This window comes from Vanellus vanellus (genome assembly GCF_965231255.1).
Source record: "Vanellus vanellus genome assembly, chromosome: 6".
In the NCBI taxonomy this organism is placed as follows: Eukaryota; Metazoa; Chordata; class Aves; order Charadriiformes; family Charadriidae; genus Vanellus; species Vanellus vanellus.
The window spans coordinates 57,393,371-57,409,078 of record NC_138911.1 but is presented as its reverse complement, the minus strand read 5'-3'; the positions used below and the strand labels follow the sequence as shown (position 1 = coordinate 57,409,078).

At 38.3% G+C, this 15,708-nt stretch overlaps 1 protein-coding gene across 1 annotated transcript in view; it reads right to left on the bottom strand.

Annotated features, from left to right (window-relative positions):
• NUDT14 (nudix hydrolase 14) overlaps nucleotides 1-15,708 on the bottom strand; it is a 61,778-nt gene that overhangs the window by 4,383 nt on the left and 41,687 nt on the right. Inside the window, exons 3-4 of the mRNA XM_082485522.1 lie at nucleotides 14,266-14,330; nucleotides 9,204-9,441 (exon numbers count right to left, since the gene is read on the bottom strand). Of these exons, the coding sequence (XP_082341648.1) occupies nucleotides 9,204-9,441; nucleotides 14,266-14,330 (303 nt within the window). The remainder of the gene's footprint in view (nucleotides 1-9,203; nucleotides 9,442-14,265; nucleotides 14,331-15,708) is intronic.

The window sequence follows — 15,708 nt, the reverse complement described above, 5'->3', positions numbered from 1 at the left end:
TGAGTATCAAGTCTGAGCTTCATCTGGTGTGCCCCACCCAGACAATGAAAATGCTCTTAAACTGAGTATACCCATGCCCACCTAATATTATGTAAATGTTATATACAAAACGACAAAGATTTTATGTAAGAAGCTCTTCTATAAGAACATTACGGCTTGACTATTGACAGCATTAGCTCCTTCTGTACCGCCTCTAACCATTTACTTATGAAATAGCAGAAATCACAGGAGTTCACTTTCCACACATCTTTTCTTTAAAGTAAGGGAAAACGGCTTCCTGAGGTGTTACACCATAAGATTCACTTTCTTGCCACTGTAGCTCAAATAGCATAGAGTGATTTCAATATGCCATTTTTTCATTGTACTTACTCACAGAACACTTCTATTAAATCAGTGTTTCTTTTCTTATGAACTAAATACATCAAGAGTGGCCACTAGACTGAATCTACTTTAAAGAGGAAAGCACTGGACATCAATATCTTTCCTTTGTTATACGCCCAAAGTTATGGCATTCTTGCACGTATACTGGCCTATCTTTTGCCACAGAAACCAATGAAAAATTTGCAACAATACATATTCAAGGGAGGACATACCCACCTGTTCATTCTTTCTGATTTGATTACCTAACCCACCTTGCTCTAGTGCAACTTTGCCATGAGGTAGTCATTAAAAACTAATAAAAACTTCCAAATGAGTTATAAATAAAATCAAAGAGTGCTGGTATTAATACTCATGTTATTCTATTCTACTGCCCCCTCCCCACCCCCCCAAAAAAAAAAAAACCATCCAATTTAATGTTTCTAAGACTACTTAGAATCCCCTCACTATTTAGACGGATGACTTTGGAGACTATTGCATGACATAATTTATGAACATATTCACGACTTTTATTGTCTAACTACATGTCTATTTCAATGGTTTCAGAAAGAGGTTGAAAGATACAGGAATATACTTTAATTCATAAAAAGGCATATTTCTTACCTTTTTTTATTTGACCTTTCTTTCTCTAAATGCTCTGGCTAGTCTGCCAGTTGATCATTTTTGCATGGATCCATGTGGAATGCCCTTTACTAAAGTACATATTCTCCAATATTGCCTACTGCTGTATTTCACATTTCCAGACTCTTAGATATTAATGAATCCTGCCTGTCCTTAGAAAATTGTCCAAAAGTCAATGCGATTGACATTTCATTTGTCTTAGTACCTTTGATTTTTATAGAAATCAAAAGTTAGCAGATTTGTTGCTTTGAAGCAGTTCTGAGCCTCCATCTGGTTACAGAAATAAAGTGTTTTAACACATACCCTTGGAAAATGTGTATACATTTCAGTGGCTTTGTGTACTTGGGGCCAGAGGAGGAAGAAAGGAGAGACAGAGAAGTTGGGTCTGACTGGTGAAGAGGCAACAGGCTGCTATTATGTTTTCAGTATGTTTTGGGGTTTTTCTGTCACTAGGTACTTCCTATGCTTTTGCACACTTACTTGCACTTTCTGAGTATGATGTTTAAGGGATTTTGATGTGTCTTTATTCATGGTTATATTCCTTTTTTCTGCTACCTTCTTCCTCTATCCCAAGTCTGTGACGTATGCTTTTCCTTGCCCTAGTATTTCACATTACAAATAAAATGCTTTTGCCATGGTCTGAAATTAGTCACCTATTAACAGATTACAGCTCTATTCATTAGCTTTGCATCTGTGGAAATCACAGGGGTCAGCACACCCGAACTGCAAGTGATGAGTGTCACCCTGGGAAAACCACCTTCCTGCTAAAGGTGTCTCCCCTTCCCAGTACAAGAGAGGCTGGCTGGGGGAGGGCAAGCAGGGTCTGAGCTCACAGCACCCGCCCAGGGTGAGACTTCGGGCTCCAGGTTCACTCCACGGGTTTAGCACCGTGTTGCCCAGACCAGGCATGTCATGGCTCATACCGACCCAGACCTCCTAAGCCTGGCTTGACCTAGCTGATTGTTCCAGATGTATTTTGATGTGTCTGTACAGTGCTCCGGTCTTACTAACCACTGTGGGACAAATGCAAATGATCTATACAAAGCACAGCTCTATTTTCCTCGTCTCTTTATCATGCGGATCGGTTTCCTATGAGTAGTTTATAGTTGTTTCAATTAACAGCCACATGGCTGACAAATACTCTTTGCCAAAGCATTAGGGCTTAAGCTCACAAACCCTGTAACTCCAACAGAGAGAGGTTTTTAAAACCAGAAGTCTATTAGCACTACACTTTTAGCATTGCTTCAGAGACAATTAGAAACCCCCATTACCTTTGACAACAGCAAGTCTAAGAACGTAAGCATGTCCAAGTAAGGATACCAAAGGGGTATGGTTTTCATCACAATAGTAACTTAAATGTAAGTTTAACACATCAAAACAAGATTGTATGCTACATTCCCATATTTCATTTTAAATAAAACACTCAAACACTGTGATTAAATCACGCTATGGCTTTCAAAGCTGTGGGCAACACACTTGTAGCCAACGGCACAGCGGAGAGCAGTTTCTGCCAAATGACTGCAAAGTGCTTCTCTTCACCTCCTGCCCAGGGGTGGCACTGCCTGGCGGAATGAGGCTGTACGTAGAGTATTTTCTACCTACTTCCTTCTTAGATCAGGGAAACACAAGAGACAGATTGTCACTCCAATCTGGTTTTGAAACATGGCAATAGTAGCTATCACAAAGCTTTTGTTTAGCTCTTCCCTTTTGCTAAGTGCATGAGGAAATATGTAGCACCTGAAATAGAGCTCACAAAATGGGGCTTTTCATTTGTCGGGTCTAAGTCCATAAGCATAAAGATACATTACATAAATAGTTTTTATCACAAGTTCGTAACAGTATCTTATTGCTTTAAGAAAAACTCAACAACCTAGTAGCACCTAAAGGCCACAAGTCAGATTGAATCCACCTTGTATGATTGTCAATGCTCAGTGGGTTTCTCCTTCAAACTGAGTGTGTATGCACATATGTGTGTGTGCACGTGTGTGTGTGTGTGCGCGTGTGCACAAGTGCACATTTGTAAGCAGGGTCAAAATTCAAAGCATGTACTCAAGATTAGCTTTGCTGCCTTCTCATGTCTGGGTGCTCATCTATGCCAACCAATTATTACATTTGTAATTGTTACATTCATAAATATTACGTTTTTAATTTGAAGGAACAAACATGTATGAGAAAATAAACAATGTCTCATACTCTACTCCTCTGCTGCAATGTGGGGAACAAATAAATTGACTTACCATTGTGAAGACTTACTAGTTTAATACAGATTTCTGATAGACAGCAATTAAAAGCTAAATTTCTCATCATTTCTTAGTATTTAACAAATACAAAATCTATAAACAATCAATATTTACCTACTCCTATCAACACAGAAATACATTTTTTTGGTTTTAATATGACACAATTACTGTGAAAATTCCTAAATGCAATATATCCTTTTATAATCTGTAAGCTATTTGGATGCAGAATTTGGGTATATAGTGAATACATAATTCATGTTTACAAACAAATGTGACACAAATCTCTGTTATTTATGCTGAAATCAAGGTCTATTTAGGCATGCAACACGTAAAGTGATGAACAGTGACATGCAGCTCCTATTGTCACTTCTTAGGACCTTTGTACAGTTCTGACATTATGAGCAGCAGGTGCAGGAAAAAAGCAGAGAAGTAATTAACATAAAATTATATTACATTATGCCATGACCCAACAGGTGTACTAGCAGGTGATCTTTCTAATTATAATGCACTCCAACATTTTCAAGGCTATTATTCTTTCTACATAATAACCTGTGAATATAAACCATTTTTAACTCATTGCACAGGGGCTAATAGCCATAGCACAGTAATTGGAACATCCAATATTAATTCTCTGAATGCTCTTCTTTGTTGTATACTTTTGGAAAAAAAATCAAATGTAGGAAGATTAAAGTAAGTACCTATGTTAATACAGTTAGGCCTTTAAACTAATATATCTGATGTTGGGTTTTTTTTGCAGTGGGGCAGAGAATCAGCAGTTCCTATTGCATCTAGTTCATAGCCAAGAGTTTATTACAACCTCCGAGAGAAAATAAAGAATGAAGGGAGTAGGAAGTTGAACCAGAAGCCCTGGTTTAATTCTATCCTGCTGCTCTGAGGTGTTATTTAAGTCCAAATACGTTTATAAATATTCTTCAAGAATACCAAACATTTCAAGAACTAAAAGAAAATACTGTAAGTTGCAATGGCAATAATAACATCTTTAACAAGAACAACAACATATTTCGCTGCCCCTGTCTTGTAAAGAAACAAGTCTCAAGGAAGATAGCTGGAAGTACTTCAACCTAAGGAACTAACAGCTGAAATTTCACATGGCATTCAAACTGAAAACTGCTGGGATACAGTGAAAGATAGAAAGTTTGTTATATCTGATATATGAGTAAATCTAAAGTCATTCACTTACACAATTTTGCATTTAGGGAAAAAAATGGAGGGAACTTTAAAGATTTGGTTTAGAGCTTTTGAAAATGAACAATTTAACTGACAATCATTTTCATGAAACCTCAGTTTACAATTATACTACTATATTAGCTTCATTTTATTATTGGTCTAAATGGTTCCTTTACACCTCTACCGTCTATACCATTTTTGTCTGAAGCCATACATATAGTTGACGAGAACCAGTAGGCATCAAAACATTCACGAAGCCTCCAAAAGTGGATTAGCTACCACCAGAATAGAAAACAAACTTTTTGTAATGCCAAAATGAGGTTATTTATTGTATGCCAAGCACAGAAGTAGCAATTTGTGTAGCCATGACAAGAAGAGGCTGCAAACACTACAGATTTCTTGCATAATGATTCCTGTATCCATCTACACAGTAAAATGAACCACTTGGACTTAAATTCACCTTCTGGCTGGTGTCATTCTATAATAGGAATAGATATTTCTGATTGTTCAAAGTGTGACTCCTCTGACCTCCTCTAGTCAAGTCCCCCTTAGTATGTTTGTCTTTCTCGTTATCTGCCCCCAACCCAGTCTCCTTCATTCACCCACACCAGTGTCCTCCTGTTGCTGGAACAACTTGTTCCTACGACTCTTGCTCAACTAGTGTAAATTCCCTGGCTCCTGGCTTCTTTCCTGATTTCTCATTGACTCCACAGCTACTCTGTGGCTCCTTCAATGTAATTAAGTCTGAGATCTGCTTAATTCAGTGCCTGACTTGTATCTGATGAGTATCATGTCACAGGAGCTTTGGCAGAGCTTAAGAATGGGGTCCAACAGCTCATTTGTACGTGCTTTTGAAATATTTGTAGCAGTATTGTAGTTAACCTTTTCTGGTTAGCTGGGAAACGTTAAAAAGAGCCAAAACCCTAAAATCACTGCTGCAGTCCCGGATAATAAAGGAGTAAAAAAATACTATCTTCAGACTACTTCCAATCTTTACTGCACCCACTGCCTGAGAACAGAGCAAAGTTCTGCTTAAACACAGTCTTAGTACTTTCCTCATTTCATTAAATTCTCTCCAGCATATGAACGTACTTTCCCCAAATCCATCTAGTTCTCAGCCCATGTTTTTCCTCTGTATTGGTCCTTCATCTCTTCCTCTTTTTCTGCTCAAGGACTTTCTATTCCATTTTGCTTCCTCGTCTAGGTTCTCCCTCCGCGTTGTCCATTCCCTCCCCTTCTTAATCCATTAGCCACAGGACTGTATTGACCTCCCTAGCCAAAACTGTTTCTCCCTTGACATTTGATGTGTCTTCTGCTTTCCATGTCCTGTCAGGTCTAGCTCAAGTACTGCTTTTATTCCAGTCAGGCAATTTCATTCTCATGAGCACGATTCCGATAAAGGGGTGCCATTAGGATTACAAGACAACTCCTTGCTTTTGGACCAAAGGGTGTGATGATGCAGAAACCCTTGCTTGTACGAAACCCTAATCACCGTGCATGCAATTCTGAGTTTTTATCTACAAAAAGCTAACAGACTTAACTCAGTAATTATTAATTATAGTTATCTAAATATTTTAATGTGGGTTTATTTGCGTCAAGAAAGGAACAACAGCTAACAGATTTGTCAGGAATATATCAAGTGTAGGCAAATATCAGCTACAATAGGATAACAGGTATTGTGGATAGGGGCAGCAACACAAACAATAAAACTTCAGTTTATTAAGGCTTTGAATGCTATCTAATGTGACAGTTTCATTACAAAGTTAGGAGATCATGATATACTTAGAAATCAAAGAAACTGTGAAATAGGTGCAAAACTAGGATGAAAATGATACTCGTGGAGTGGGTACTACTGTCAAATTGGAAATAGAAAGCAAATAGGATTCCACTGGGGACCTTCCTCCATTCAATATAATGCAGTATTTCGTTTGGGGATTTCTGTGCTGAAATATAAACTGCAGGTAGCAAAGCTGAGATGGACTATTTATAGGAAGCTAGAGATTAATATTAGAATCCAAAATCATCCCAACAACTTGAAGAAATGATCTGAAAAAAACAGGGTGGCGTTCAGTACAGACAAGTTGAAGGCTCTGTGTTCAGGCAGGGGTGATGAACAGCACAAACACAGACAGGAGGAGAATGGCAGTGCAGTACTGCTGCAGAAAATAATTTTGAGATAGGGGAGGCATTGTGGACCATAAGTCAACAACATAATGCCACTTTAAAAAAAGGCAAGCATCGTACTACAGCGTATAAACAGAATAATCTGTAAGACTAGGGAAATAATGCTTCCACTCTACCTGACACTGGTAAAGCCCCCACTAAATTGCTGCGCTCCAGTTTGAGCACTATGTTTTTAAGAAACATGCGGACCAGATGGAGAGAAGGCAGAGGACAGCAGAAGGAATGATCACACATCTAGAAAACATGGTCTAAAGAGAAAGGTTACATTAACTAAGATAGTTTTGCATAGGGAAAATAAAATAAAGGGGAGACATGGTCAAACAAATATGTGGAAGGTGCAGAAGTACTTTACGTCCTCTGGGAATAGGGTAGTAAGTCACAGACGAAGTAAAGAAAGGGAAATTTAGGCAAGACATGAGGAAAAACTTGCTCATGGTACAGACAGACACTTCAGACAGAATGCTTGGAGAGGCTATGAAATAATCAGATTTTAGAGAAAGCACAGATGGACATTTTTCAGAAGTGATTTAAATCCATCTGAGCCTGATCTTTGCAAGAGGAGCAGCCTAGATGAGATCCTCCCAAAATTCCTTCCAATTCTGTTTTCTAAGGCTTCGCTCTGACCTGATACACTGCATCAGTAAATAATACAGGAAACTATTACATGGATCACTGGGATAGCAGATAATAGTAGAATTGTATGATGTATTGTAATTATTAACAGCATGCATATGCATTTATGTCTGTGCTTTGCATTGACAGTCACAGCATGAAACAGCAGCATATACAATTTGGAAAAACCTGTTACGCTTAGAAAACCCTAGAAATTCTTATATGTAATAGAGCCATTATGGAAAAAATGTCCTTAGCAGACCACAGGGGAACCAGTTACTTCCTGTCTTTGCATCAAATACTCAAGAATCAGACAGACATGCCAGCCTTTGGCTGAAGGAAGAACAGGACACTCCTAATAGGAAGATCGTAAGATGTAGAATAAAATTATAATGCAGAGCACAAGAAGTCCAACAAAAGAAACTGTAAAATATCATCTTTGAGGCTTCAACCTTTCATATTAATCTAAAAAAGTAAATACTATACAGGCTCTTCTGACTTCAGCATGGATCTCCATGGGCAGAAAGCTGTGTTCACATAGACAAAGCAGGATTGTGGGATTAACATATTAAGTGCCCTTTGCATGGGTCTCAACAGAGAAAACTCCAATTGTATACTCTCTTTGTAAGTCAGCACAATTAAAAATAAAAATTGAAAAAAAAAAGACAACTGAAAGAACAACCACCTGTACCATACATTTATCAACCAACAAACGTATGGTATTTTAGTGAGGTGATACTTGTTAATGTTGACTCAAACTTCTACACCGAAGCTACAAAATTCTACAGCTACAGAAATTATGTTCTATTCGCCTATTTTGTGTTTGTGTGTCTACGCATACATATGTACATATACGTATGTATGTATCTGCAGGCTATGGCCCGTCAGTGTCACCCAATCTATGAAATTCTATAGACAGCTTTTGCTCATAAATATAGCAGGCACTTTTTCTTTCAGTAGAACAAATCCTTAATCTAGTTTCAAGGAGTTGTAAAAGACAGCTCCTGTGATTCACCCCCCTCCCTTCAACAGAAGCACTGCTTGTTAATCCAGCAGGAAATAACATTTGCCAGGATTGACAGCTGTGGATTTGTATTCAATTCCCAAATTAAAATCCAATGACAGGGCCTAGTTCAATGGAGATGTCAAGCAAAATAAAGGAAGTAAAAATCCTGCTGCTTTCTCCATAAAACAGAAACATACATATATTTTGGATAACAATACTAAAAGCTGGGAAGGACATACAATGGGATTAAGGCTGTGTGCAAAGTTTCTCCTGAGGTTTTTTTTTTCCCCCTCCAACAACTCACATTTTGTATACAATATTAACTTACATATCAAGTTTTCCTCTTATTCCTAATACATGTTTTAAAACATGTTAAAATCTATTTCAATGACTCTTTGAAACCTTGTAAAAAAACAGAATGTAAAAATTTTCACGGTCAAATCAGCAAAATCCTCATATATAACATTTATTACTGTCTAATTCAAAGAAGGCTTAATTACAGCTCAAATATTATGAAGAGATCTAATGTCACAGGTTCTCGTGCTTCTGCAAAATTGTGTTAATGGTAAAACAGAGTCCATCTTGGGCAGCTTCTGTTGTTAATCAGAATAATAAGAATCAGAGATGGAAAACGCCTGACGCAGTAAAGACCGGCTGTTTTCTAGTGCTGTAACAAACTGCTCTGAAGAGCCCACTGCAACTTTTCCCAGTTCTAATAGTCCTTGGAATAAATCACAATAGTGTCATTCCTACTGCGAATTCAATCCCATAATTATGAGTTTATAATTCCCTAAGTCTCTGCAAATACTCCTCTCACTTGCTGAAAATTACACCTTTCCCATACTTTCACATGTCCATGTTCCTCCGACACACTGCTTAAATAGGGGAACAGGGGAACATTAATTTACATTCAAGCCACTTCAGCAATCTGTGAAACAACAAAATGCAAATTGTTTTAACTTACTGCTATTTACCTGTAAGAAGTGATCCTCCTTAGGGCTGTAACAGGAACACGATAGCCACACTCTTCTAAGACTTCCCCACAAGCAATTTCTTCTAAAGAAAGGCCTGGTTTGTCTACAATGCCAGCACACAGTTCATAGGTCACTCCTACCACAGCAGGTAAGGGATCCTCTAGACAAGAGAAGCTCTTCTTGTCCTGGTTCTGAAAGACTTGAGGATGATGCCTTTCTACTTCACACATGTAAACAGCTTTAAAAAAAAAAACAAACAAACAAACAAAAGAAACACATAAGAAAAAGAAACAAGTGGTGAGGGATGTTAGTTCATTCATGTTAAATACAAAAAAAAAAAAGATGATACACAAATTTTGCCTGGAAATTTATAACCATCAGAGTACTTGAGAGTAACCAGGAATTCAGCTGTGTTATCTATTAAAGTTATGACACACTGAAATGGGAATTTTAGAGAACAAAGGTTCTCTTGCCATTTCTGTAAAATTATTCTTTAAACTCTGTTTGTGCTTACATCATTTGGAATGAATTCACGCACATCTTAAAATAAATAAGAATAAAAAAAGGAAGCTAATTCATCCAAGAAGTCTAAGTCCCAAAAGCACCATACAGCTTCCATTTGTTGGGCAATGCGGATATCAGGATTTAATTTAAACTATGCAGATATCTTGCAGGAAAGTTGAGTTGCACATTATGTACCATGTGCACAATGATGAGTCTTTCAGCCTGTCAACTCAGCTGTTATTTAGAAAGGGTATGAAAAGCATGTATGTTTGTTTGAAAAAAAAAAATCCTCTTTTGAACATATAGTTCCTTGCACAGATTCCTGTGTGGAGTCTGAAAAAGACTTCTTGAATTAATCTACAAACACCTGCCACTGTAACGCACTCCTAAAGAAAGTGCAAATGTCAGATTTTAGTCCTTATTTAAGCAAAACCTCTCACTGATGTCAACAGAAATTTTGACCAAGTGAGAACTGCAGGACTGGCTGTTAACACACAAAGAATCACTACTGTCAATTCCAGATCATTGTAACTTTAATTTAAGGGTATAATTCCACCTGTTTCTACTTTGAAATTTCCTCATGTCTATCCCTTTGCTTTTCATGAAAGGTTACCATGAGGGCATTACAAAACATCCTGAATAAAACTATTTTAAAATTTGAAATTATTTTCATTCCATTAAAATATTTCACATATGTATTTCATATACATATAACAGTTTTCAAATGAGCTTATCTTTCATTTGACATTCTAAATCTTACAGAACTGAGCTCAAATTTAACGGACAACTTCTTGCTCTTCCAGTTACTGTATTTATCTTATTGCTTCTTAAAACTGTGATATACAACAAGGTCCCTAAAGAAATATTGTTGCATAAAAGTAAAGGACCACAGTGACATCTCAAGCACTTGGTCTCTGGGACAAGAGTCTATACCCCAGAAGTTTGTGCCCAGGCTCCTTCTAGAATGCTTCTTGCCTCAGAAGTATTGTATAGCAAGATCAGCACCTGAAAGGGAGATGTCTAGATCAGTCTAAAAAGAAAGACAAAGTGCGAAAGTTTGTCCAAAAATTAATCTTTCTCTAGAATTTAAAACTTTAAAAGCTGTTTGCAGGAAAGACATCTAGGCCTTTGAGATTCAAGCATTTAAGGAAAGGCGCTTCCTTTTCTTAGTTGGAAAACATGACAAGAGCTCCGTTTTCTTTTTAAAATGCAGCAAGAAGGCAGCAAAAAATATATTCCAGGCAGAGTCTGAAGGACAGATCTTTGAAGGGTGTCTATTGTCATTATTCCAAAAACTTCTGAAAGCTATGACAAGTATCATAAATGACAGCTACCTCCAGGATGTCTCTGAGATGAGCCAAATAATCTGAAGATTGTACTGCTTTTTCAGTATTGACTTATCCGTATCAGTAAACACAAAAAGGAACGATGCATGCATCCCAGGGAAGGACTTGGGCACCAAAACAGGATGCAGGTAAGAGTGCGGGTACAGAAATATGAATCTGTGATTAAAGTAACTTTGTTAAAAGTCTCTTAAATCCCTGAAACCCATCCTGTCATTCCGGCAGGCACTTGCTGTTCTCCTACTCCCTCAGCACAACTGGGCTCCGTGTAGATCAAAACCTACATTCCCAAAAGGACCCAATCCAGCAGCCCTCTTCAGAGCAAAGCCAACGCTCAAAGCACACTAACAGCTTTTCTCTGCAGATAAAGAAGAAAGGAAGCAGTACCAGCCACTTCTGTAAGAATCCAGAAATTAGAGCATTCACCACAGAATCACAGTATGAATTCATTCTCAGCAGGCTCAGAGAGGTTCAAACTCAATCTATCTCTCATAGACAAGCAAAGCCTAGAAAACCAAGCTGTCTGCTAATATCAGGGAACAGAGCAGTCCTCCATACCTCTCTTGAAGGTGCAAAGTCAACTGCACAAGAGATGCCCCAGGGAGATAAAGCACCAGATGGAGAAGCAGTCTGTGGCCTATTGGCCAGCGGAGACTCTTTGAAGGGAAACCTGTGACTCCCCTCTTCCTCATCACAGGTTGTCAGCTTATTGCAAATGCACAAAGAGTTCAGAGAGCAGAAACTAGAAGGAAGAACTCAGCTCCCAGCACAGTCACCCACCCACTAGTCCCGTGTCTGTTTGCTCTCTTGTTTTCTGATGGCTTATGCTACTTTGGTCAGAAACTGCCCCTTCATCATCACCTCCATCAGTTTCCTCCATCATCACATGGACACATGTTATGAGCAGCAGCACAGCGAGGACTCAAACAACCATCTAATGCTCATTAAGCACCTTGACTAATTACTCCAGAGCCACTCAGCTGTAAGAAGTCTCAGAGTGGAAACCCCAGAAGAACTGATGTACGCGCTGTCCTTTCTGCAAAGCTGGAAGAAAGGCAAGATGGCTCAACCGAAGTGGCCAAATAAGATCATAAGACTTATTCAAAGCAGCCTTTTTAGATGACTCATATAAGAAAGGACTTCTTTGCTATCCCCAAAGAGAAGAAAACAACAGCATGGACTGAGAGGTTAGGGGTGTTTAGCTGACTGGGGAACACACTAGCTTTTCTTTAAACTTCTGATTTCTCTTTGATTGCACCGGTGTTTCGTACCTCCTGAAACAGAATGTGGCTTATGATTCAGATCTTTGATACTGTTTATTTTAAGTCAATGCAGAAATAAACACCACAATCCATTGAAAGGTGATTATACTTAAAGTGAAAAAAACAGGGCACATGTTCATAGGTGCTAACCCTAGCCTTTCTCAGGAGCATATTCATTTATTACATTTGAAAATGCGTGGTCAATTGACTACCAAAATGGGCATTGCCCAAGACCTTGGCCAATCTGTCACAGGTGAAGAACTATTATGAAAACTACTGAGATATATGTGGAACTTTTTTCGCTCTGCTCTTTCCAAACAATTAATTCATGATGATCTAAATGCACAGTGTACTGAAAAATATGGTCCTGCCTGCCTCACCCCGGTTGTGTGCTCTGGTACCCCTCAAGCCAGCATGAACTCTTTCAGGCCTGTCAGATAAGCTGCCTAATCCTCAACATTATCAGTTTGCAGCCATGTAAGACCTCTGCTGTGGCTGCATAAGGGCTGGTGGTACCAAAGGGAATGGGGTGCGAATGTACGTCCAGGGAAGGATGACGGCCTTTACAAGGGAATGGGAAAACCTGATCGTGACATGGCACCGTATGGAAAGGCAAGCACGTATGTCAACCAGCACACGTGGAGGGGACATGCCTGGTGAGTTGAAAGGCTGCTGTTTGCTCGCAAGTAACGAGCTACCGCCTTCCTGGTGGGACCCTGAAAGCAGCACGCAATGAGAAAAGTCTTGGCCTTAATTTTTGTTTGTGTAACAAAGACTAAGGCTGACAATAACCACAGAATGGAGATATAATTACAGTGATGGGAGTAATGTCAGGGCATGGTTGCGATCACCAAACTACTGTGGGATGCCTGACTGACCGCTGTCCCTAAGGCCAGGTTTCTGAGCAGCTCCAGCCTCTGGAACATTTTAACTCCAAGAATAGCCCTGTCTTCTGAGGCAGATTTTACACTTCCAGAGGGATAATGTAATGAACACGTCGCTGTTCTGTACACATGTGTGCACATATATGAAGGCTTCTGCCCAAGATTGTCTCAAATAGAGCAACAACTATATGAGCCATCTTATCCAGCTGGCAAATAAAGGACACTGGATTATAGATAAACAAATAAACACTTTATAATAGCCAATACAGTGCTTCAGGAGAAGTATTCACTGTCAGGATAACAGTGCTGCACAACACTGAAGAGTTTGTCAATCACTGTTGGTAAGAAACGACAGCGTGACACCACCCTAGAAAGTTTCCTATAAAGTCTACCACGAACGGTCTTGAAATGGTCTCTTAGCAACAGTCAGTGAAATATCTTGTGATTTTTTTAATTAACATGCAGGGAATATGCATTTCATTTTTAACTTCCAAAAAGTAAATATTGCTTTGAATTAAAATAACTGATACAAAAGCTCAGAAAAAAAAATAGTGTATTAACCTAAATTCATAATAATAACTGGTAAAGTGAAGCTGTCTACATATTGATGAAAAAGCATACTGTCCTGAATTTCCCTCATTTTAAATTTCCAAGTATACAACACACAGTTACACATTAAAAAAAAGGAATATTTAAGACCCCCCAAAAAAAAGGAATATTGTGCTTCTGCACAGAAGCTGCCTACTAAATACTACATAGGTCAAGAAGGAACTTCAAGTAAAAGAAAACTATTGCATGAACATTGTAGAGCTGTTTGTCATTTCGTCCAAAAGAGGACAATGACTAGCCCAAAAGCAGAATGTAATGCTACCCTGATCATTCGTTTCATCTGTAATGGAAATTTCCGTGGTTAGAAATTCTGACTAACTGAAAAGGGTGGGCTATCGTACAAAGAAAGAGAATACAGAACAAAGACTTTATCACCACAGATGCACCAAGTTTTAACTGCTAAACCCTTAAAAGCTTGCTTCACTAGAGAGCAAAAGTAAATTTAAAAAAAGAGGATTACCTGGGCGGAACTGCTTCACCACAACAAAGCACTGCCGAGAAGTATTGAAGATCAGGATTGACACACTGAGGAAGAAAATAAAAAACAAAAGATCAATGCTTTATGAAGGATTAATGCAGAACTATTAAACTTATATCTTGTGAATTTAATTTTAACTACATACATACAATTTTTATTACTAAAGCCACTATGCAACAAGATCCTTGTCCAAAATCCACCAAGAGGTCGTGTTCCCAAAGCCCATGAGAATTTACCCCAAATTAAGTCACTTTTGTCTCCTGCCATGCACACTAAGTAAGCCAACAATCAATTCCTTCTCTCCAACAGAAAAAAAAAAGTCCAACTCTAGGAACATTGGTACTTGATAGCAATTACCAGGAAAAAATGCTTAAAAATAAAAATAATTTTATTCCCTTATATCAGTTCCAGATTAGGTTAGTCTAACTCTTAGGCACAGTCTAGTTTCATTCAGAGCCAGAGACTTCTGTATAAGCACAGAGCATCTCCTGTCTGCGGCTACTTGCTCAGCTTGGGCCTTAAAACAGACACCATCCAACTCCCCTTTAGTGCAAATTCAAACCAGAAACAGTTTTCACTGCTACCACATTCAGGGTTTTAAAAGGCAGATTTTAATTCTTCCTCCGTCTTTTTTGGTTGTTTGAAATACATGTCACAGGGAAACCTAACAGGCTGAGTATTTGGAGATGCTCTAAAAGTGCAGAGTAGTGATGTTCTCTGCTCACTTAAATTACTCTCAGATTTTACTAGTTAAAAAAACCTGCAGACAATAGATTCTCTCCTTAGTTGGTAGCCCATTAAAACCTGCAAAAACAAGTGTATATTTTGCTTATTACCATGGCAGCATTCTCTCATTTGTTATGCCTCACTGTGTGCAATTGGAAAGTTAATTCACTATTCTATGAATTCTACAATAGATTAGACTAACAATGGCATATTTGCAGAGTTGAGTCAAAATTTCAACTTTCCTTGTAAATGAGCTCTATATTTATTTTCACTATTTGATTTAATAATGAAGTCTCAAGCTGCCAGAGAAACTGCTATTTGATGATTATTAGAAATAATGTTAATGTTAATGTTTATTATAATCATATATATATAAAACAAAACAAAACAAAACAAAACAGAAGGGAGAAGCCCAGATGTTAACATGTATATTCGTGGTTGCTATTCTCAAAGACTTGTACTGCATATTGATGGCTTCCTGCCCCGGGAGATGTCATTTGCAGGCAATTTTAAAGCAAAGGGTTTTACCCTTCAGAGAGGCTGGAGGAGAACATTCCCTCTGTTTACTGGCACAGGAGTTCGTTTGACCTACCACCAGAATATCTGGGAGTTATGGTGTAGGTTGCTAGAAGACATGAAATTAAACCACAGCCTACAATGTTCTTAAGTTTACTTAAGTGTTATTCTTTGATCTTTCCC